Genomic DNA, 26,028 nt, shown 5'->3' with positions numbered 1-26,028 from the left:
TAGTAAAGCTACAAAAACAGATAGTGTTCAGGTAGAAAATTGGAGGCTGAGGGTAATTATTGTATGTCTTGCTTAACATACATTCTGCATGACAGGACTACAGTAGTACCAGAGCACCTGACGCTCATACAGAAAGTACCTGTGTCACGCAGGATGCCTAAAATTGGTGTATATGGGTTTGGAGAGGTGTGCACAGTTTTTTGGTTTATTTCATTTTTATATTTTTACATTTTTGCACTGTATTTATTATTTTTTTATTTTACTATAAGAGCACAGTTTAGCAAGCAACGTATTATCTATGTGTTCCCTGCTGTCCCCACATAGCGATCACTGATAAACAGTCATCTGATGGTAACGACTCATTAGATCAGTATTACGGCCGGCTGTCCACGGGCGATGTGGTATCCCGCGGTGAAGCTTCGCTGCAGGAGCCGCCCCCGGATCTCCGCCGGTCAGCCCTATCTAATAGATAGGCTGACCACGGAGAATCAGGGCAATTCACAGCATGCTGCGAATTGCCCACCACGAGCGGAGAATCGCAATGATTCTCCGCTCGTGGACAGGTGTCGGCGCTTTCCATAGCAATGTGAATAAACTGCTGTGGACAGGGGGCCTACCTGTAATGCACATTGCATCTCTTCAGCATGACTCCTGGCCCTAGTCTGCAGCGGGAATCCCTGTGATGTCATTATTGATGTTGTGGGATTCCCTAGCAACCACCTGAAAATCAAAGCAGTCCTTTCGTATTTGCAGAGATCAATATGAGCGCCGTGTTTGGGGCTCTATGTAGAAGGAAGCGATTACTCCTGTTCTCTGTCACACTACCGAATTGGGTTATTAGTGTGGATATTTGGCAAGACTTTTCTCTGCCTTCTTATGATTCGTGCAAAAAAGAAATTGTGTTGTATCATCAATGTATGTTTTTAATTACCATTTCCATCTTGTCACTAGTCAAAAAAGAAAACATTTACATGCTGATCGTAACTACACTCAAGTGCCAAAATAGCCGCCTACCTAACCCCCTTTCATCTACAGCGTATGTTCTCTTAAGTTCATGCTTACAGCTCAGCCTTAAATGTATTGCACATGTCTTTATATATCAGAGACTGGGAATTTGCACAGATGGCCTGATCCTGTCCTCAAGTTGCAACCGGTACAAGGAATCAAACATTTTTCTTTGCTCTGTGTAGGCAGATCCATCGGACAGCTCTATGCATTCTGTATATACCGTATATTGGTTTTATTTTTTATTGCCTTTTATAAATGCTACTGACTTCTTACTGGTTCTATAATTATACTTAGTCCATAGATTACTGATTTCTTGTAGGTTAATAGTTGCATTGCTGCATGCCAAAGTTACATGCTTCATAGATGCTTACAAGATGGACCTTCATATTGGATTTTCACGAGTAGACACTTTTATTCTTAATCTTTTCTCCTGTTCATAACCCCATATTCTAAGGTTAATTGGATTATTGCAGATCAGATTATATTTTAAGTGTACTCTTCTATTAAATTACCTGCATGTGTATGATTACTGTTTGTTAAGACATGATAGCATGGGTCAGGAATGATATTGATGATAAGGGTAAAGACAAATGTGAGGCCGTAGACTGAGGGCAGTAGAAAAAGCATTGTCGCATCATAGCACGTTAAATGGTCATTTGTAGAGATGACCGAGCATACTCGCTAAGGCAATCTATTTATTCGAGTACCTGCCCGCTCGTCTCTAATGATTCGGGTGCCGGCGGGGGAGAGCGGTGAGTTGCGGGAGAGGGGGGGGGGGGGGGGAGAGAGTGAGAGAGAGATCTCCCCTCTGTTCCTCCCCGCTCTCCCCCTCCACTCCCCGCCCCCCGCTGGCAGCCGAATCTTTAGAGACGAGCGGGCAGGTACTCGAATAAGACACTACTCGCTCCAGTAGTTTGCCTTATCAAATATGCTCGCTCATCTCTAGTCATTTGCTTTTTTTGGTGTTACAATGCCTCACTTATCATTTTGGACTCAGAATTTCATTAGATATCCAGATTTAAAGTTTTGTGTAAAATTGTGTCATTGTATTACGTTGTTAATTTGCCATCATTTAAATCTGTTTGTCAAAACCACATAAATAACTTATCAATACGTTGAAGTACCTAGCATATAAATATGATAAGAATGAGCCACCATTATATTCACACGGTCGGTCCTTGTTCTTTTTATCCACAGCATGCAAGACGATAATATAGAAGATCGTACGTCTATTTCCGAGCTTCTCAGAGAGAGCTACTTAGCTGAATCTATTATACATCACGAGAACAGTGAACAAAGCTCTACCATCTCCTCCTCCCACTCATATCATCATAGTCTCAGCCCTGCCAAAGTCGATGAGTTAGGAGTAACAGATGACTTTTCTGATCTTTCTGCCTTTCTGAGCCAGGAGGAATTAGACCAAAGTGTACATTTGGCACGACAATCAATTGACCAGCATGGACAACAAAAAGAGGCGCAGTCTGTTCTTAAATGCCCTCCCAGAGAACTGAGAAAACAAGCCAAACCTTCTGTAAGATCATCTCTAAGCACTCCAAACAGTCCACCAGTTACCGACCAACAGCAGCACTCAGACTTTCGTCAGGAACATGTCCTAAAAGGTACACAGAACTCAGCAGACGACTCGAAGGATACGAAAAAGCAACTGAGAGCAAATCCTTACGGAAGCGAGACGGAGTGTAAGAAAGAGTTTCTAAATAAAGCAGCAGACTTCATAGAAGAGCTTTCTTCATTATTTAAAGCCAACAGTTCCAAGCGGATCAGGCCTAAGACATTAAAAAATCGGAAAAGCAAGCGTGATTTAAAAAGTGGAAATCTTGAAGAAGATCTCTCCAATTACACCAGTCAGTCGGAAAATCGAGAGAGGCCTCCCTGTCCGCCAGTAGAGACAGAAATAGATGTTAATGTCTCGGAAGAACCAGAGAGTTTGGAAGCTGTAGGACCAGAAATTGAAAAGGAGATTTTAGAAGGTGAAACCAACACCACTTCCTCTTTTTATTTAGAAGAGACTGTTGGGCAGCCTCCAAATTTTATCCAGAAGATAAAAAGTAGGGAAGTTACTGAAGGCTGTAGAGTACAGTTGGACTGCATTGTTGTTGGAATCCCGGCACCTGAAGTAAGGTATATACTTTGTTGCTTTAATTATTAACTTTAGAACAATGAGTGATGGATGATATCACTAAAAATGCATTTGCACATATTAGAAACTGTTCACATACCAATGACACAATTAGAGATGTTGAGTTTAAGACTTCTAGACACATGGTATAACTAGTATATCTCCATTCAACACTAACTCATCCTGAACATCTTATAAACCAATGTTTGGTGCTGGTGTATGCTTGTAAATATATGGCTTGGTTGACCACTAAAACCACAACTGATAGGGTGTGCTTTAGTTTAAAAAAAACCCAAAAAACACAGTTTTCCTGATTTTTTAAAATCCAATGTAATCATGAAATTTCATTAAATGTCTACTACTGCTCATTCTGCTATGTTAAGACTCATTTACATGGAACGATTATCCTTCAAAAAATGAGTGAAAATGAAGGAAAATCATTCAGTGTAAACGCAGTCAACAACCGAACTAACGATAAATCATTTGTTTTTCGTACATCGTTACTTTTATGAAGGCATTATAATTAGAGATGAGTGAACGTACTCGTTTAGGGCAATTTCGCAAATGATCACCGCTTTTTTCAAGTAACTGACTACTTGGGCGAAAAGATTCGGATGGCGCCGGGGGCGAGCGGGGGGTTGCAGAGGGGAGTGGTGGGGGGGGGGGGAGAGAGAGAGCTCCCCACTGCTAACCCCCGCTCCACCACGCCGCCCTCTGGCACCCACTGAATCTTTTCGCCTGAGTAGTCAGTTACTCGAAAAAAAGCTGTGCTCAATTGCGAAATCGCCCTAAACGAGTACGTTCACTCATCTCTAATTATAATCACAGTTGGCTCGTTCACTAATCGTTCGGTTTAAATACCGATCATTCAGTCCCTCTCATTTATTTATGATTTCCTGTTTAAACGAGCCAACGATGTATCTGCCTGTATAAACAGGCTGCCTGAGCGGACCCTGACATTGTTCCTCGTTCAAACGATGAATCATATGGTGTAAACGGACCCTAATAAGTAAAGGGTCAACACTCGTGTCCTGTGGTAATGAGAAAAATTCAAAGTTAGCTAAAAAAAAGGAAATATTTGCTGTTCTTTCTAAGTAAACCTATAACACATAACCAGAGACAAGAATATTTCATAACTTCAAAGCTGGTCTGTGAGAAATAAGAGTGCATCATAGTTCTTATCTGCAGCACCTGTTGGGCAGTGAAACCTTAGTGTCAACGTTTCACATGTACTGTAAGCTGGAGTGGATGGGTTTATTGCGAAACCGTGTGTCAGTGAGAATGTTTTCTTCTATTAGATTACGACGAAGATAAACATCGAGATCCTATTTTACTGTGTATCATTTCAGGGGCTTCTGCTGAGTCAGGGTAGAAGCTGCTCAGTATTGAGATACCCGTTTCAGTAAACTGTGCAAAGACAGGAAATCAAAGAAAAATGGTTACACTTGAAGGAAACATGCCACCAGTAAAGACTCCTTTTCAGTGTCCTAGTTACGCTCCCCAAATGGCAACTTCAAACTGTTAATCATAGGCGACATATGCCTTGTTCTTCCATGACCACTCAGACATTTCTCTACTAAGGAACACAAAGTGCCAATTATCTATCGAGTCAGAGGAATGCTCTTCATTCTTCGTGGTCCCCTACTTTTTACATTGGAAAGCAAATTAATGTAGGCTTGATTTCAATTCAGTATTTTACAGGCAAGCTGTCACCACCTATGCACACCATAAAGTAAGTTACGCTGCTAATAGCTCAGGTCCTGAGGAATCCTGGGATATACTTTTTATACTCGCCTGGCTGCCTGTTCCCACACTGTCACCAGTCACAGTTGGTGCCAGCAGACTCATCCGAACAGCGTGTGCCTATGGGAGTGCATGCCCAACCTGCAGAGATGAGTCTACCGGCGCTGACTTCCATGGGTGACAGCACGGGATCTGGGTACAGCGTATATTCTTGAACTCCTCGGCACCTGTCCTATGAGCACTATGACTTAGTTTATGGTGCTCATAGGTAGTGACAAGTTCCCTTTAATGTTGATAGGAATTATACAGATCTAAAAGGGAATATTCAACAGAATTTTTTTTTGGTTGTACTTCTGTATACCTTCAGCAGATCCTTCGTGGATATATGGGGATGTGGGACCAGTACTCTCCATACCTGGATATGTGATCACGGGGAAAGGAGACTAATACAAATAACCTTAACGTGGCTCTTGGTTTGCGCGGGGAACAGCCATTCCTTTGCGCATCCGGTGTGAGTGCAATATATTTTATTTTCTCTGTCCTTCTAGGGGTGCTATATTTCCCCTTGTGTTATCTGTATTTGTCTTACATTTAGTTAAAGGTAACATTACAGTTCTCTTGTCAAGAGAAATGATAAATTGCTGTTTTCAAGCTCAACATAAAAAATAGCAATGTGCCAAAAATATTCCTAGATACCAATGGCCTCCACCAATAAGCAAAATTATGCACAATGTAAACTCATAATACTACAGTCACTAGCAATTATTCCTATTCTAAATTATTATGATATTATCGTATATTCCATCTCTGTTTGATAATAGGTTGTATTATTATCTAAGATCATCTATGAGATCTTCATTGTCTGTATATTTAGCCATGGTACTCATAAATGTAAATAATATCTTAGGCTATGTTGTGCAGTAAAACACTGGAGAGAATGTCGAATGCTGGGTAGACACCCATTGTAATAAACGGGGTCCAGCATGTGTCACATTCCATACTTTGGTTTTTCTGTTGGTCAGCCCCACGACAGAGGCGAACCATGAAAAGTAATAGAGCTGCTGTGACCCCAACCTTAGTACTACTCAGAAGATTTACAGGAGGACAGACATCACAGGGGCCATTTGTAATAATTGTTATAGGAATAATGTATACACAAAAATGATTGCACCTTACAGTAACTATTGTATTCATTCTTATACATATTTATTCTTTCCATGATTTTATTGCTACATTGTCATTTTTGTATACAACTAGAATGGTTTCCCTTTTTTCTTTTTTTTTCAAGAAACTGCTCCACTCCTTTCCATTGCGATTCCAATCCATTCACTTGAATGGGGCTTGTTGGCCGTACCAGACAAAGCCCATAGACGACCCTAGAGCTGTTCAGAATGCACCCTCATATTAATGTTTTCTACTGACAATCTGTAAGGCTAAATTCATATGGGCGCGTGCGATATGGGCCGTAAATCCCATCCCCATAGCGCAATTCCCACCATGTGAAATCCCCAGGTATGCGAGGTGTTTTAAGGCAAAATAGCCTTGCATCACTTCTGGGATAGCAGAGTTTTCCCCATTTTTTTAATAGGAGTCCTCGCATCGTATGCAGCTATGGGATAAGCCGTATTTTTAATAGTATTATTTAACATACTATATAATGTATTGATAAACTTTTTAAAATGTATAAGCGGTGTGATATGGGAAAAAAACGCAATTGCACCACGGTTTGGGGTATTTTGTTTTTATAGCCTTGACGATGCAGCAAAAACGATGTTAACTTTATTCTGCAGGTCACTGCAAATGTGCAATACTAGATTTATACCGGATTTAATGTATTGTTATTTTTAAACTACAAAGTAGCCTTTAAAAAATAATACCTCTTTCTGTCGCCATGTTTTTTATCTTTCCATTGATGGAGCTGTGCGAGGGCTTGTTCTTTGCAAGGTAACATGTAGTTTTTCTTGGTACCATTTTGGGGTACATATGACTTTTTAATCTTTTGATCACTTTTGTCAAAACTGCCCAAATGCTGACACAATGGGTTTTTTCTTATGACATTCACCATGTAAAAGAAATACCGTATATTCCGGCGTATAAGGCGACGGGGCGTATAAGACGACCCCCTAACTGTCACCTTATACGCCGGGAATACAGCGGAGCAAAAAAAAATCATTACTCACCTCCCCCGGCATTCTGCGGTGCTGCTGCAGGATGTCGCTTCCTCCTGGTCCCCAGCAGAGCATTGCTTTCTGAACGTGGGGCTTGAAATCCCTGCCTCCAGAAAGCTAATACTGTGATTAGCTAACACACGCCGTCAGCCGATCACAGCCATTCAATGACATCATTGATTGGCTGTGATTGACTAACACGTGCGCCTTCAGCCAATCACAGCCATTCAATGATTGGCTGACGACGTGTGTTAGCCAATCACAGTATTAGCTTTCTGGAGGCGGGGATTTCAAGCCCCGCATTCAGAAAGCAATGCTCTGCCAGGAACCAGGAGGGAGCGACAGCCTGCAGCAGCACCACAGAACGCCGGGGGAGGTGAGTAATGATTTTTTTTTTTTGACACTTTTTTTTGTATTACCGGCGTATAAGACGACCCCCGACTTCAGAGCAGATTTTTGGGGGTTCAAAAGTTGTCTTATACGCCGGTATATACGGTAATGATAAATCTTAATAGTACAAACTTTTATAGACCTGGCGATAATAGTTTATTTTTTTATTCAAATTTTTATTGCAAAGCAAGTTACTTTTTTTTTTGGACTTTGTTTTATTCAAAGATGTTGCGTCTTTGGTACAAGATACATAATTGTACATAGATTTTACAACAAGTGGCAATTCTTAAACAATAGGAGTACACATAATCACTAAGACTATGATATATTATGTATATTGTTTTATATAAGTAATGGAAAAAGGCCTCTTTGAACTGCTAGAGTATTTTCTCACGGCAATTTTAAAAAACCATGGCAAAATCTGCAACTTTCTGGAGCGGATTCGCACTTACAACTTACCCTGTCAGTGAATAAAATCTACATTCATAATCCTGACACAGAAAATCCTCCGTGTGACCATACCCTTAATGTTTACTATACTTATTTAATATTTTTACAAATTTATTAAACATATTTGAACTTTTATTTAGTTTTTTTCAGTCCCCATAGTGGATTTGAATTTATGATCACTTCTACAATATACTGTATAGCAGTATATCGCACATTTTAATGTTAGTCTATTAAGCCCTGCCATGGGCACAGCTTAATAGACTGCAATATACGGTAAGCCTTCACTGGAGTACAGGATGCCACGTGAACCCACTGACATAACGTAATTGTGTCTCAGAGGGAATGATGACTTGCCTATAGCCCTAGTCTGTCTTCCATGGAAACAAAAGGATTGATCATGATGAAATCTAACCCTTCTTTCCCTTACCTCTACCATCGGGGAGAGTTGGGACACTCCTATACACCCCATACAGATCAGATGAGTGACTGGCCCCACCGATGAGTTCACCCAACATTTATCTAACATGTATGACCGCCCTAATTATTTTTTCATCCAAGAAACAAAAAAAAAAACAAAACACCAGGGCTCATGGGTGAATGGTATAGTATATCAAAATATACAGGAAGTACATATAGTGTGGAAAATTCAGATATTGCTTCACAAGGGGGGGGGTGAAACATACCCCCTCCCCCATCCCAAACCATGGAGACCATCAGAGACGTGCTATATCTCAAGATTTCGGCTTTTTGTCTATAGTCTCCGGAAACGCGTTAGAGTCTGTCGCTTCTTCCAGTGAACCACAATGAAGACATGGCACCTCTCTGATGCCTCCATGGTTTTGGATTAACATCCTTTAACCCCAAAGTGATTGTTCTTCACGTGTTTCTGGATGTGAGTCCTGATCCGTTTCATTACATTGTACAGTGCAGATTTACAGTACACTACTAACATATCTTTGAAAAGTGGTCTCTTGAGGGTGTGATGCTTTTTGACAGCTGTACCTACTAATGAATCTGCAGACGCCAGCCGCCAAAAGTCAGATGACCAACTTTGCTGATAAAAAAAACAGAGTCCATCCAAGAAACACTCCAGATTAGAGACTCTCACTGAGCAACAAAACAGAGACTACATATAATGGAGTAGATTTACGAATACTGTCTAATAGACAGTCTTTAAATGTCTGTTTATCGCAGTGACTCTGCTGGATGATAAATCTGGCGCATCTTTAGATTGTCTTGTCTACCTGTACATCACCTATTAGTTGACTTAGTTCATATCAGATTTTGAGCCAAAATTGTGGTGCAATTTTTGGCACACACTGTTGCTTTTAGTTTATGCCCCCTTTCCTTAAAGCCATGTCCCTCTCGCTCACTCCTGCATCCCCGGATTGGCGGCAGCGGTGCTTTCTGGGGTAAGGGTTGTGAGAGCTGCTCTAACACAAAATCCTGGACAAAATAGCACAACATGCTACACTATTTTATTCAGATTGTTAAGCAGACCCCATCACAGTCAATGGGATCCCATCAGGTGACGTTAGTAACTATGATGTGCCAGATCCGACACATGAGTTATTTTTGCTGTTTAATTCCATTATACCTGCTTTAGGGCTCAATTCAAGGTTTCCATCTCTTTACCTAATGTAAAACTGAAATAAACTGATCCTTTTTTTCTCCCATTAATTTTAATGGGTTTTCAAGAAAATTAAATGCGTTCAGTTGCCTTCAGTTCCATTTTGCTTCAGTTTATTTTGACTGGAACAAAATTCTGTTCTGGGACAATGGGGTATATTGCCTAAAGTTGTCCTCGGCCACCCATCCAATCCGCCAATTTCAAGTCCTGTGTCCTGCATTAGTCCACCTAATGCACAGTGTTCAATGGTCTGTGATTGGCTTATCACATGAGCAGCTCTGGCCAATCAGAAAGCGGGTATAGTGCGTTAGTAGTCTAAGGGTATATTCACACAATAAAATTCAACGCAGAAAAATTCAGTATGAATTCTGCCTCTAAAAGTTGCATTTTTCTGACGCAGAACCGCATATGGAATTTACCCTGTCAAAGGAGTTTTACAGTTATCGTGCCATGTAAATATTAGAAGTGTCTTTAATTGTTGTTGGGTCCACTGTTCAGACTTGCTCTTCTCCCCTCTCTGTTTGTGGCATCGCCCTGCTTTTACTGCAAGCTGAGCTTCTACATACTTTCTTCCAGCACGTCAATGGTAACTCTTCCCTAGGTATTCTAGCTCAGCTGTAGGGCATGGCTAATCATTGCCCTATTTAGCTGAGCTGGGAATCCTTCCCTTTGCCTCAGTGTTGTTGTGAGTTTCTCTCTGTCACCCAGCGCAGGTCCTGCTTCTGCATGTATCCTGTTTTGTCCAGTGTTCTTCTGTTTATTGCGCTCTTGCTCTGCACCCTACCTGTCACGTAGCTCTTCACCTGTTTCTCTGCCCCGTTCTAAATCACTTGTCCCCAGTCCTGTTTCTGCTCTTTTCCTGTTCTTGGTCTGTCTTTTTTTTTTTGCATTGTTTGTCCTATGCCCGGTTGGAGACAGCTAGGCCCTAGAGGAAGACAGCGGAGTCGTTTTTATCAGGATGCCAGCCCTCCTCCTATACTAGCAGAGGGCTAGGTATCCTATCCACCGTCTCCTCCTTGGACTGTGTCACATTCACCTGGTATCTTTGTCTCCGATCTCCAAAGGTCAGCTGTTAACCTCACTGGATTGGTCCTCCGCCTACCCTGTAGGTTGACCCAGTGGTTCCACATCCGTAGCCCTAGCAATTACATTTTAATGAATACGGTACTTATGTTTTGACTGGCAAATTAAAGTTCCTTCCATATCTCACATAAGAGCTTCAGTTACTCCTTTTCCTTCGCGTTTTCGTAAAACATATTGGTCTCCGGTTTTAGTCCTAATGGCAAATATCTATCAGTAGCTAGATGTAGCTCTGTAGATAAGAGGGAGCTAATACATGGTCATCTGTACACAGTATTACTTTCTCATATAGTTATGAAATCAGAGTTTCTTCAGATTTTTTTTCTAAAGCTTGTTGAGATTAGTTCCATTACAGCTTATATATTTTTTGAAATATACAGTAAAACCGCTTTGTTGAAACAACCACCCCAGTTGCGTTGAGAAGTAGTCCTCTCCAAGAGGTGGTCTTTGGAGGGGTTTTACTAGATTTTATTTATTTAAATCGTCGCTTGTTCTATGCTTAGGTGTCCAGTGGATGATCCCAGATGGTGAATGACAGCCTTCTCCATGTGAGTATGCATACACGATAGCTGTCAACTACTGATAAGATCCCTTACTGGACTCCTAAGTCCAGAGTGAGTGGGGATTTAAATTAATACATTTCAAGTTATATTGAATCTGTTCTCACAAACTTATGTGGGAGTGCCCCACCGGCTTCCACTCCGACTCCAGTGTATCCCGGCACTGACAGCGGACACTGCCTGGAAAACCCCTTTTAAGAGCCAAAGCACACATTGCAGCAAGTTATAACAATCTTTACTTGGCAGCTGTATAACACAACAGTCACTTTAAGTTGCAAATAGGAATTAACAGGACGGCCGCTTTAAGTAGTAGACGGATTTCAGTAGTATAGGCACTTGAAATGGCTTTTGGATTTCAACAGTACAGGCACTTGAAACGGCTTTCAGGTTTCACCAGTACGGGTAATTCAAACGGCTTACGTGTCGCAGAATGTTGTCACGCAGTTTTGAACACTTAGGTATCAGAATCCGGAATACTCGACAACACCGGCTTGGAAATCCTTGTAGCAGTATATTAGCTTGCAGGTCTTTTCAGAATCAAGTTCACTCAAATACGCAATAAACTCGTAGACTGCTATCACACTTTCAGCAAAGCAGTTCAAACTCCATCACTTGTGACATGCTCCCTGCTTAACCACCTGCACAGGATACAATAGTATTCTCTGTCTGATTCACCTGTCAGTTGCACTCGCCCCACCTGATAGCTGACCAAAGACACCATAAACATGGCTACGATGTCTGGGTTCAGGACTAAATAACATATTTTCCACTCTGGCCATAACAGAGACTATCATACTTCCCAACTGCACGGTCATGTATGTACTCATACAGATTGTGACGATCAGTTTTCAAAACATATGTCTCACATCACCTTCAGCTACCATGTCAGTCAGCTGTGTCACACATATCTAATAGGTTGGGAATGCTATCTTTTGTCCTTAGGGAGAGCACCTAGAAGGTGAGTGAGTGAAAAGACTTACAAGGCAATCCATGCTCCTCTGGGTAATATGCAAATAAGGAAGATGGAACAATGTCTCTGTAGTGCCACCTATTGGAAGGCAGCATTCCTGCAAGTTAATGTTGGATTCTTTATACAAGCCTTGTAACTGGGAATTGAAAGGAATGCTATTGGTTCCATCTCCCTTATTTGCACATATCTAATGAACATTAGCAATTATATCACTCGCTTGCAATATATACAAGTAAAATATACCATATTTCTATATAGTTGTACAATAAACATGAGTGTATGCATTACTACATCATAGGCCCTGACCGTTATACAGATACTGTTAACATCATAGCACTTCCATAATAAACCTTCGTCGTTGCGCATTACGCATTAACCCTTATAACATTTCTCATAAGGCATCAGCAATACATAATAAATGCTTTTCATCTATCACTACGATATTACTTCTTCATAAATCTATGCAATACTCATTATCACTATGACATTTCTTCTATCAAACACTAGCATTAACATTGAAACATAGTATGTTAGGCTGAAAAAAGACATGTGTCCATCCAGTTCAGCTTATTACCCTCCAATGTTGATCCAGAGAAAGGCAAAAAAAACCCAATGAGGTAGAAGCCAATTTTCCTTTTTTTAAGGGAAACAAATTCTTCCCAATTCCAATCTGGCAACCGGAATAATGCCTGGATCACCGCCCCTTCTGAAGTTATTAATAATTATAACACATAATATTGTATCGCTCAGGAAAGGTGTCCAGACCCCTCTTGTACTCTTTTAGTGAGTTTGCCATCACTATATCCTCAGGCAGAGAGTTCCATAGTCTCACTGCTCTTACAGTAAAGAACCCCCTTCTATACTGGTGTAGAAACCTTCTTTCCTCTAGACGTAGAGGGCGCCCCCTTGTTACAGTCACAGTCCTGGGTATAAATGGATCATGCGAGAGATCCCTATTATCTCATGATATATTTATACATGCCCAAAACTGTACACAATATTTCATGTGTGGTCTGACAAGTGAATTGTAAAGGGGTTAGTCAAGCAGTGCCTGCCAGGATACACCCATGTCGGACCGGAAGCGCTGCTCCGCCCCTGTGTAATGGCAGGTGCTCGTAATTGCATCTTGAAATCACTGAAACCCCAATTGTAATTGCAGGTGCTGAACCCATTGATTTCAATTAGAGTTGCTCCTGCAATTACAAGCACTGGACACTACACAAGGCTCGGAGCAGTGGCTTCCACTCCGACCCCAGTGCATCCCGGCAGACACTGCCTGTCATTTACAACAGTTTATTAGCTAAACGCTAGAATCCACATTACTTCATTCAATAAACATATTTACATTGCTCTCTTGACTATGTAGGATATTACGTCATCTCTACAATTACTCTATCTACAATAACATTCGACTATCTACAGCATACGGCTTTAACTTTTCACATCTCCACTACAACTTACATGCTAAGCTCTTCATGCTCTATAATATGCTACCTGTAGGTGACACGTTCCCTTTAAAAGGTATGCCTTTATGGAGGAAGTTTCCAGGGTTTCCCTTGTTGGTAGGAAGAAACATCAGGTGATGACATAATGTTGTTGTGGGACATGATGTGGCAAATGATTAGTGCCACTTTGTGACGTGTGACTTCTGACTGGGTACTCTCAGAAGTTTCTGATGGGCACCTAATAAGAATGTCCTACGGGGACTTTATAGTCCACTCCGCCTTGCTGCTGCTGTTTGCTTGTCTGCCAGACTCGGGCAGTGCCAGTGAATGCTACAGGCAGTGACATTGCAGCTAAGGGCCCATTCAGAGAACTGTATATTTGGGCCATGTGGTGTTGGTGTATACCACAGACAGCACATGGTCCTATAATAGCTGATGAGGTTACTCGGCTGATTTTTCACACAGACCGAAAAGTCCCCTATTTTTATGGACTGTCCAGGAATTTCTGAACAGTTGGTGATCCTGAATATGTGTATCCTGAAGAGCTCCAGCAATGAATTTGACATGTACAACATCTGAGAAAAGTTTGATCTGACTGTAACAGTGGGCCGAAGAGGAATGCCTTTCTGTACCCAAGGTTCGAAACACCAACACTCAATCAAAAACGTAATAGATTTGGTACTTTACGAAGATTTGCCTCATTTAAAGCTTGCATAGTACATGAGGTGTACTCCTAGATTCAACTTTATTTCACCACTTAGTGACCACTAGAGATGAGCGAGCTTGCTCGGATACAGCAGTTACTCAAGCGCGCATCGCTCTTCTCGAATAACTGCTTACTGGTCCAAGCGTGCTCAGCCGGGGGGGGGGCAGAGTGAGAGATCTCTCTTCTCACCCACCCCCCACTGCCGCCCGCCGCTCACCCCTGCCGCCCCACAGCCTGCTCGGACCAGTAAGCAGTTACTCGAGAAGAGCGATGCTCGCTTGAGTAACTGCTGTATCCGAGCGTGCTCGCTCATCTCTAGTGACTGCCATATTTTACACCCTAACGACCAAGCAACTTTTATGTTTTTACATCATAACGTTCCAAGAACCATAACATTTGTATTTTTTTGGTGACATAGCCATATGAGAACTTGTTTTTGTGGGGAGTGTTGTGTTTTGTTTAATGGCACCACTTTGGAGTATATGTAATGTATTGTTTAGCTTTTATTAATTTTTTTATTTCTAGGGGAAAGATAAAAAAGAAAATAATGAAATTTCTGCTTTTTTCTAAGTATTTCATTACAGGGTGCACCATATGGTATAAATGAATTTTATTGGACTACAAACATGGACTGCAGGTTCTTGCAACAACTAGAACCGCAGTCAGAACAATTAACGTGATTAGATGACAGTCAGACCGATTGAAAACCCGCTACTGTCACTAAATCACTTATCTGTGAGCAACTCAGATGGTTTTGCATAAACCGCTACCATCTAGACTTCTCATGTACAGATGGTTTGCGTAAATGCACCATCGTCAAGACTTCTCGTGTAAGGGTCGCGGGCGTGGTGGAAATCTCTATAGGAGTTTGATTTTGAGATGGAATGTCAATTGTAACCAGGAAATTATTCCTATTGGGTCGGTGCGGTTCGACGCATTTCTCTACTGATGCGGTAGTTCCTCAGGAACCGCTATCCCTCTGCACTAGTATAACAATGTCTTTCTTTCCAGTGCTATAAATATTAGATGATTACACAATTTTCCTGAGATATTTCCCGTATACCAAATACAGGCAGCTGGTATAGAGAAAAATTAGTATTAATGTCCTCTACTCAAGGTATTAATGTGGAGCAAAACTTGGAAATAATTGTCTGTCAGACTTATAAAGCCAGGTACACAAGAGGCTGGTGGACTTGCCAGCTTACACCCCTCAGTGTTGATTACACGAGACTAGACTCTCACTGAGCAATTGATAATGCTCAATTAGATAAACGATAAATAACTTAATCTCCCATCAGTACAGCCTCTAAGACTCTTTGTGCTCCATAGAATCCTTACAATAAATACATTTCCCTGCCTGCCTAGTATCTGCTCAGTGAAATAAACGATAAATAGCAAATCAAAGATGAATAAAATGTCCCCTAACCCAGATGCCTCTAACCTACCATCTGGGTTAGGGGCCATTTTATTCATCTTTGATTTGCTATATATTTTTTATTTCTCTGAGCAGTTATTAGGCAGGGGAATGTATTTATTGCAGAACTTGCTGTCAACCAATTACATGTTGCAATCAGTATTGATGGCGGCATTTATGAGGTTAAACAGATGGGATCAGAAATTTCCCCGCACCTGGCAGAGCAGGAGCCTGTCTGTCAGTAAACAGCTAAGACCCATGTCTTCCTGGCACGGAACATTTGTGCCAGCTTTAGACTAGGATGCCTTGTTTTTACAGTGCCAATAAAAAATGTGTAGCTGTTCACTAAGGGGTTAATAACATTATAGAATGAACATTATTATGTATTCAACATAATTTACTTGCAAATATAAACTGTAACACTGTTTTTCTGCAGTTAGGCTTCTTTCACATTTAGTTTTTTCTGTAAATCTTAGGCTTCCTTTGGAAGGATTTATGATGGAAGCCTTGGGCATAAATATTTAATGGATGACACTTAGTGGCATCCATCCCCTATAGGATGCCATTGTGAAAGAAAAAACATATACTGCACAGTATACATATTTACTGGATTCTTCTGCATGGCATGGCACAGACTACTGCGCTATTCCATGTGGTAAAAGAACATCAACTATGACAGAAGCCACGGGAAAGGAAGCCTAATTGAAAGCAATGGGAGAACTCCTCGATCCTCTGCCACGTCCGTAACAACCGCGGCAGGGGAATCTCTTCAGCCCTGGCCGGGATTTTCCTTCAGCCACAGTGGAGGAATTCCTTCAACCCCGTGGGGATGAAGGGATTCCTTGTAGTGATGCGAGGCTATTTACACATAAAAACACCTCGCATCCATGGAGCTTTCACATGGTGGAAAGTGCGATATCGGACTGTGATTCATGGCCCGACATCGCCCATGCCAGTGTGAAGGAGCCCTAAAGGTGCCTTTTATATCGTAAAATAGACTGAATAACCGAGCACCGATCAACAATATAGCAGGTTTTTAATTATCACAAACCATGCATTTATATAGTAAAATCATCTTATGTTTTTGTACTACCGAACACTTACCGTTCTCCTTCCCTCCTTTCTCTCCTGTTGTTTCAAGTACAGTCCAAAGGCAGATGGATGTACTGCCAACAAACCATACATTTTAGGTCATCACAAAAGATGTCTTGAACAACAAATGAGCGGATCACTGATCATTCACTTGCTGCATATGTTTACACTGGTCAATGATTGGGAATTTTCATTCAATCTAATAATTCTTCTGCTGGTAATTGACCCATGTAAAAGGGCCTTAAGAAGGGATTTTCCAGTTGGGAAGACCCCTTTAATAGTCACTGTTTACCTATAAATAGTGCACAAGGACTACAGGCTTCCAAGTAGCTAAACAAACATCAATGGCTGAAAGTATTTCTAGTGATTAATGTGCTAAACAGACACTATGTGACAGACTGCTGCATCAACAGGAGACAGTACACAAATAAATCAAACTCCACTGTAATTAGAAACTAATATATGAAAAGTAGGAGCAGTCTTCAAATAACAAGTCTAAGTAGTTGTGTTGCAGCGGTCCAACAGACAGAACTGATTCCAGGATGATGAGAAAGAAGTCATTTTATCAATACGAATGTAAGTGTTGCATTTAGTAAGCGTTTACCAGGATGTTTTGTGAGTCAGTTTTATCATTTGTGGTATTTTAAGGGCACTCTGGTTTCTGCTTTCTTACTGGGAAAGCAGGAAAGGTGAATCCCCGTGGCTGAATGGCCGTCTCTGGACTGAACTAAACAGTGCCGGGCGGACCGCGTTGACTATAATAGGGTCCTTCTGAAAGAAGAAGTGCTGCATTTGAGCAGTATTTGTAACAGAATCCCAGAATGCAGATGTGAAACCGGCCTTAACCCTTTCCAATCCACTGTCTGACGTCTAAAGACATTCTGATTGAAGGCTGTACAGCTCCGATGTCGGAAGACATCCGGTAGGGTATTCTTACTCTAGATTACTGGCTGCCTGTTGTCGGGGGCCTCTCCAGCATGTCCCATACTGCAGTACTGGCTCTAGCCAGCAGATGGCGCTATTGTATAATGGCAGAAAGAGAAAGAACCCTAGGAAACCCTGAATCCAAAATTGGATTGCAAAGGGTTTATCTTGGGCCTTTGTCTTGGGCATACTAGAGGAACTTGTTCTAGCCTCCTGCTATACAGAAGAATTGTATGTCAACTTCTAGTTACAACTGTATATTAGGGTGGCCCATAGAGATATGGCAAAAAAAAGTGGCAGCTATACAGCAAGAGCCGTCGCAATTTGTTACATCTGCTGATAGTAATGTTAGGGTAAAGTACTAGCTTTAAATTCCAACTGCAAGATGGGGCTCAAAACTGATGTATATTATGAGACACGGCGCTTTAGATTTCCAATTACGCAAGCTACAGCATTAATACTAACAATTTGCTTTTGCAAAACAGCCACTATACCTTACAACATTAAACATTGACTATGGCATTGGTCATGCACTAATATTTGTCCTGACAATCTACACATTTGTGCTGTTCCTACAGAAATACCTCCAAATATACGATTTCCCTAGATCGCTGTACTTTGCCGTGTTGATACCATATTGAATTGAATATGTCCTGAAATAAACTAAATAAATATAACCTACAGGTCATTACCTAATAAGTAAATATGCATAATAAGAGACGTACCTCACAATTATCGGTGAAAGTCTGAAAATTCATGGTCTTTGAGGACAACCTTGTTGTAGACATAAGAACCTGAAATTCTACCCATAATTAGGGTTTGTTAAAAGGAAAAAAATTGAGGGTATCTTGCTTTGTAGTTGAAAGTTGAGTTTTTTGTGCCACCCTAAGGCCACCTTCCCATGAACGGATTTCCGCCGCGTAATTCGCGGCAAAAATCCGCTGCGTTGCCCACAGCTATTAGGTTCTGTTGAACCTAATAGCTCAGGGCACACGGTGCGGAATTCCACCGCGGAATTCCGCACCGTGAAATCTCCCGTCCTCACCCGCGGCATGCTCTATTTGCCGCGGGTGTACGCGCTGACGGCTTCCATTGCAGTCAATGGAAGCCGTCCGTTCACGCTATCTCCCGCTGTAACACAGCGGAAGATAGCGTGAAAACGCTTTCCCGCCTACCGCCGCCACGTCACATGACACGGCCGGCGCGTCACATGACACGGCCGGCCGCGTCATGTGACGCGGTGGGCGTCTCATGTGACGCGGCGGCGGTGGGCGGGGAAGCGTCATGTGGGAGCGAAGACGCCGGATCCGCTGGTAAGTATGGGGTCTCTGGGGGGCGCCGTGACGGGCTTCGCCGCGGAATATTCCGCGGCGGAGCCCGTCACGCTCGTGTGCAGCCGGCCTAATACATGATCTCTGTATAGCAGCACATCTGTATTATGCAACTGTAGGCATTTTGTAAGCTGCAATATGGTGTGAGGCACTGTATTCCGTACAGAAGCACACAGAGGTACAGTATGGGCCCACAGAATGCAGTAGATCCCATAGTACTGATCCATACAACATGGATCAGTAATACAGCTGTGTACAAGTGCACATGTTTGCTGTTAAGTTCATCTCTAGTAATAAAGATGATAAAATGCAGAACATGAAGTAAAGGGAGGTTAGGAATCATGCTGCCTGTAGAGGGTGAGAAGCAGAGACCAATGTGTTACAAGAGCTAAAGGTGAGTTACTTACTGTTATTTATTCACATCTACTCTGCACAGTGCTTTTCTATTGCTCTTTCTGACTGTATGCCTGTATGTGTGTTACAGATAGTAAGCAGAATCTGCAGTTTTCTCTGTGCACAATGTATAGAACACATCAATCTCCTTCTACCAACTATGGGACAACTAAGATTTTTCAAATATAGTCTGCAGATGGGATTGAGAGCTATTTCAGACGACCGTATATCGGCCGGGTATTCACGCCGGCCGATATACGGCGTCTCTCTCTGCAGGGGGAGGAGGCTGTAAGAGGCGGGAGCAGTGTTCTGAGCTCCCACCCCCTTTCTGCCTCCTCTCCACCCCCTCTCTGCCCCTCTGCACTATTTGCAATGAGAGGAGGTGGGGCGGGGTGGGGCTAAGTTCCATGAATTAGCTCCGTCCCCGTCCCGCCACCCCTCATTGCAAAAAGTGCAGAGGGGCGGAGAGGGGTTGGAGAGGAGGCAGAGAGGGGTCGGGAGCTCAGAGCACTGCTCCCGGCTCTTCCAGCCTCCTGCCCCTGCAGAGAGAGACACCGTTTATCGGCCGGCATTAATACGCGGCCGATATACGGTCATTTGAAATAGCCCTTATGGTGATGACTGCAGGATACAAGTCATTTAATGGCCAGAAATAGTGTTATTCCTCATGTACACATACGGCAGCTTATTCTGAAAAGTTATCTGAAAAGGGCCAATGATTAAGCATGAACGTTCACCCAAAAATCCATTTGCCTAATTATCAGTCCACCCGAACATCCCAGTGATTAGCCAAAGAATGAGCAAACGTGTAAATAGGGAGTGTGCCGCTGCTGATACTATTTTGGGGACAAGTGATTGTACCATCATATTAGCAATCATTCATTTCAGTGCAGACTGCATTGACCTGTGTAAAGGCCATTTTACCATGCACCAATCTGATTGATTGGCATTCATCAAACAGTAGGAGTCAAACCATGTAAAAGAGCCTTTAGAACTAGGTCTTTTTGTGAGTGCCACAATGACAATTTCAGATCAGGTCATCCTTTGAAGAACCTCATAGGTTCAGTTCTATCTGGATTGAATTAGAACCCGGGTCCACTAAAGTAGCTTCTAAATGTCTTCATTTTCCAACCCAATGATGTTGTTTGGTATAAAGTACATTACTATAATAATTATAAAATAAATCCCTATTACTTACAAAGTCAGTTAAAAGCTTAAAAAAACTGATAAAATAGTGTACTTAGTGCAGCTGGGCTGTGACTAGATGTAACCTATAAGAAATTATTAGATACACATCCTAAACATTACCTATTGAAATTTCATTAGGAGCTGCTCAAAGGGAAATCTCTGCATCAGTCGCTCTCTCTGCCAATTAGCCCTGTGTAATTCCAACATTTTTTACAAATTTATAACAACTTTTGACACTTTCAACAGAAGGTTAAATTCTTCAAGAGGATTCATGTGTGACTGGGAAGTATGAGAAATCTATAGCACAGATAACACTATGGCCTGATGATCCCCTAACACTAATTCAGGGAACGTAAAAGCTTCACATCTTCATCGGTGGATTTTTCAAATATTCATTCATTTCTCTACTTATTCTGTTGTAGTATTCTTTTAAGTGCAAATTATTCACATTCATGTCTCTGCCTTGTCATAAGTATGTGTGTATATATATATGCATGCCTCATCGGATCTATTTCATTATGGCTGAGGAAGAATCCTGAGAGGTTCGAAAGCTCGCAATAACATCAGGTATTTTTTTAGTCATTTTAAGGTATCATATCTACAAGATTGCTTTGTTTCCCTTTCTGAAAACAATCACATTTTGCTCTACTGGCTAACACGGTATCAAACTTTATTCATTATACCTAATGGAGGATACCACAATGTACTGTACACAAATGGAATTGACACCTCTTCTGAAGAAATTGGCACAACTGGATAGCAACATTTTCTTTTTAACCAGATGCAAGAAGGAACATTTTATTCCCAAAGAACTTTGCCTGACGAATCCCATTCTGCACACCTATAATACCCTTTATGCACAACGTCTTTGCCACAGTACTTCAGGATAGAACAGAACCCCCAATAGGACATGGACACAGGTAAAATCAACTTATCAATCTGTTATCTCATAACCTTACTAATGTGGAGTTCAGTGTCCTCTCCAGGGGACTTTAATTCTGTTCTACTAAAATGCTTCACAAAACAGAACTCTGCAGTGACATAGAGGAATATTTCAGGAGACCAAGACTGAAAGAGTTCTTCCATGTCAAAGAGTGGAAAGGACTTTCAAGCACCCAAACACAGGAGAAACTAGGGGGCAAGAAGAAGTCTGATTGGACATCCCCTCCTGGCCGCAACCCCACTTTGGATAAATATATAGAATACCTTAGGCATGTGGTGCAATCTAATATCCTGGACAAGCAGAAAAAGGAAGCCTTTAATATCAATATGCAGGAAAGAAGTGCCATCTAAGCTCTCAAAGACAACAAGGAGATCACCATTAAGCCTGCAGATAAAGGTGGTTCTATAGTCCTTAGGAACACATCAGACTACAAGAAAGAATCAGAATCCTTGTTACAACTCACAAGATTCATCCTCACACACAATTATTTCTCCTTTGGTAAAGAAATATTCCTGCAACTCACTGGAACCGTCATGGGCAGTAAAATGGCACCGCAATATGCCAACCTTTTCATGGCAAAACCGGAGAGTGACTTTCTGGCCTCCTGGTCCAGCAAACCATTGGCCTACTTCCACTATATTGATTACATCATAATCATCTGGACCAACACCGAACAAGAACTAATAAAATTCTATGAGAGATTCAATGCATTTCACCCCACCATAAAACTGACATTAAAATACTCATGTACTGAAATTAACTTTTTGGACACCACCATAAAAATTGCGAACAACTCAATACAGACATCCCTATATTGAAAACCAATTGATCGTCCCACATGTTTCAGATGGGACAGTTCCCATCCTAAACACATCAAAAAGTCCATTGTCTACAGCCAGGCCATCAGTTACAACCACATCTGCTCCAACCCAACGGACAGAGAGGAACATCTATACCATCTTAAAAGGACATTTTGAAGTCAGGGCTACCATCCCACCTCAATTGATGACCAAATCACCAGAGTCACCAGGATACCCAGAAATCAACTACTCCAGTACAGAGAGAAGGAAAGAAGCGATTGTGTACCTCTAGTAGTGACCTGTGATCAACAGCTTGAGGTACTAAGGATAACTGCAAATAAACGCCTTCATACTCTACACAGGGATGACCATCTGCAAACCATATTCCTGGACCCTCCCCTTCTGTGTTACAAGAAACCCCCAAATTTGAGGAACTTTATAATCAGGAATAGATTGCCCTCTGCAAGACCGAAGTTGTGTACCTGAACCTGTTGGGGCCCTTTATGTTGGGGAAACAAGACAAAAACTGCAAGACAGGATGAGATCTCATCACCACACAATTAAAGAGAGAAAGACAGAATTACCTGTGGCCAAACACCTTTCTAGTCATGGACACAACATAAAATACATGAAAGTTATTATACTTAAGGGCAATTTCAAATCACAAAGCCACAGAAGAATTTGGGAGTACACATTTATAACAACTTTTGACACTTTCAACAGAAGGTTAAAGGGGTTGTCTCATGGCAGCAAGTGGGGTTATACACTTCTGTATGGCCATATTAATGCACTTTGTAATTTACTTCGTGCATTAAATATGAGCCATACAGAAGTTATTCACTTACCTGCTCCGTTGCTGGCGTCCCCGTCTCCATGGCTCCGTCTAATTTCGCTGTCTTCTTGCTTTTTTAGACGCGCTTGCGCAGAAGGGTCTTCTCCCCTTCTGCTCGGTCCGGGCACGAGCGGCGTTCTGGCTCTGCCCCCTTCTACGCGTCATCGCGTAGCTCCGCCCCGTCACGTGTGCCGATTCCAGCCAATCAGGAGGCTGGAATCGGCAATGGACCGCACAGAGCCCACGGTGCACCATGGGAGAAGACCCGCGGTGCATCGTGGGTGAAGATCCCGACGGCCATCTTGGAGAAGGAAGAAGTAGGAAGAAGAAAGAAGTCACAGAGCGGGGATTCGGGTAAGTAATATATGTATTTTTTTTAACACATCCCTTGGGTTTGTCCTATGCCAAACGGGGGGCCTATGCAAAAAAAAAAAAAACCCGTTTCGGCGCGAGACAACCCCTTTAAATTTTTCAAGAGGATTCATGCATGACTGTGAAGTATGAAAAATCTATAGCACAGATAACACTGCTGGCCTGTTGACCCCCTAACACTAATTCAGAGACCATAAAACCTTCACATCTTTATCAGTGGACTATTTAAGTATTTATTTCTCTACTCATCCTGTTGTAGTATTCTTTTAAGTGCAAATTAATTACATCCATGTCTGTGCTTTGTTATAAGTATGTGTGTATATATATATGCATGCCTCTTTGGATCTATTTCATTATGCCTGAGGAAGAACCCTGAGAGGTTTGAAAGCTCGCAATAACATCATGTATTTTTGTTAGCCATTAAAAGGTATCATATCTACAAGATTACTTGGTTTCTCTTGCTGGGAACAATCACATTTTACATATAATTGAAATCTTCAAACCTCCTAAGAATTTGTAATGCTAAGAGCTAAACATAACAAATTGGTAGAAACATTAATAGGGAATCCCTAATATAATATTAGTTTCAGGCTATCAGTCCGTATCACGTCAATGAAATATGCACTATGTATTTTGCTGACAGGTTTACAGGGCATGCTTGACATTCCTCCAGCGGGGTATTATTGGATCCGTCATGTGGTCTCTTAGCTGTACCTAGGAAATCATTCTCAGATAAGATGGAGTAGATTTATCATTGTGTTGCCAGAAGCTCATAAATTGTCTCAAACATACAGATAGGCTATGTGGAAATAAGATGGGTAAATCAAATGACAAGGATGGATGTGAGTCATTGCAATCTGTGAAGAGTGTTGTGGTGTATTTAGGTAATATATGGGATGTAAATAACTTAATATTTTTCTCTACGTCCCCCTTAATCCCAGTGTGCTTACTTGTACTGATCTCCTTGTCTCAAGGATTTAACAAAGACACTGTAGAATCTCAATACATTGTTGTCATATATCTTCATTTCTTGTTCTATTACTGTCACTTTTCTATGCAATAAGAACACATATTGCTTGTTTCCATGTAACAGGTGGTACTGTGAAGGAAAGGAACTTGAAAATTCTCCATATATCCAAATCCAAAGAACAGGAGATTTGAACACTTTAGCTATTACAGAAGCTTTTGAGGAAGACACAGGACGTTACTCTTGCTTTGCATCCAATATTTATGGAACAGACTCAACATCTGCAGAGATATATGTAGAAGGTAATATACTACACAGATATCAGCTGTACTGATATATAATGATTTTAATTATTTCACACACATGAGTTACAATCACACACATATGTTAACTGTGAGGCCACATATAATACAGAGAGAGGTTTATAGACAATTCTTGGAATAGGTTAAAGGTGTTTTTCCAGGACTAAGATATTGATAATCTATCCTCAGGATAGGCATTCAACATCCGATCAATGGAGGCCAAGACTTGGGAGCCCCCAATCAGCTGATTGAAGAAGTTGCAGTGCTTGAGTCAGTGCATGCTGCCTGTGATTACATGCTTATTAGTCACATGGCTTGAGAGGAACTCAGTCCCTTTCAAGTGAATGGGATAGAGCTGCAGTACCAGGGGAATCCACTATTAAATGTACAGCGCTCTACCTGGTATGCAGTGAAGTCACAGTGGTGCTTACCCAAGACATGACCCACACTGATCTGATATTGATGAACTAGCTTGCAGAAACCCTGGAAAACACCTATAAATATAGACAATAGTTGAACAGAATTAAGCAAGGTTAATGAAATACAGATGACATCATGCTTCACTTTCCATGCAGTAATTGGGTTCTTCAAATTCCTTTGTCTAAGGCCTCGTTTTTTTTTTTTGCACATTACGGAAGTTTTGTGTTACTGGAGCAGCTGTGCTTGTAGAAGTGCAGCTGCTCCATGAAGGTCCCCCCTCATCACCGAACACTGTCACAGCACTGTCACAGTGTTCAGTGATGAAGGGACTGCAGCGGGGACGAAAGAATCACTACGGGGGTTGCCTGCATCCCATTCCTTTCAGTGGGACTGCAGCAGCAGCAGCGTTGACCCCCTTGAGAGCAATGGGAGAACATTGCAATCCTCTTGCACACCTGTGGCAGGGAATTTTTTGTCCCTGCTGCAGTCCCCTCATCACTGAGCACCGTGACAGTGCTGTCACAGTGTTCAGTGATGAGGGAACTCCTGTAACATCACACAATGTTATGCGCAGCACGGACCTTACGGGCGCACAAATGTCCTAAAAACGCTCATCTGACCGAGCCCTAAAGGAGTTGTTCCAACATTAAAAGTTATCCCCTAGCCACAGTATGTGAGTGCACTGAGCTTCTGATCACGGCTACCCCCACCAGTCTTGAAAGTCCTCAAATTAGTGCATTTTAATGTAACTGTCAGAGATAAT

At 41.7% G+C, this 26,028-nt stretch overlaps 1 protein-coding gene across 6 annotated transcripts in view; it reads left to right on the top strand.

Annotated features, from left to right (window-relative positions):
• Positions 1–26,028, top strand: part of MYPN (myopalladin) — a 119,270-nt gene that overhangs the window by 48,686 nt on the left and 44,556 nt on the right. For 4 of the 6 annotated variants that reach the window (XM_066600678.1, XM_066600677.1, XM_066600680.1 and 1 more), the window contains 2 exons: positions 2,206–3,147; positions 24,670–24,845. In XM_066600678.1, coding sequence (XP_066456775.1) covers positions 2,207–3,147; positions 24,670–24,845 — 1,117 coding nt within the window. In that variant the 5' untranslated portion in view covers position 2,206. Of the gene's footprint in view, positions 1–2,205; positions 3,148–11,142; positions 11,155–24,669; positions 24,846–26,028 lie in introns of those variants that run through there. The other 2 variants (XM_066600682.1, XM_066600681.1) reach the window with 2 other exon arrangements.

Source organism: Eleutherodactylus coqui, chromosome 4, assembly GCF_035609145.1.
Source record: "Eleutherodactylus coqui strain aEleCoq1 chromosome 4, aEleCoq1.hap1, whole genome shotgun sequence".
NCBI classification, from domain to species: domain Eukaryota; kingdom Metazoa; phylum Chordata; class Amphibia; order Anura; family Eleutherodactylidae; genus Eleutherodactylus; species Eleutherodactylus coqui.
The sequence above is the reverse complement of the archived record's forward strand: the minus strand, read 5'-3'. Positions and strand labels throughout refer to the sequence as shown.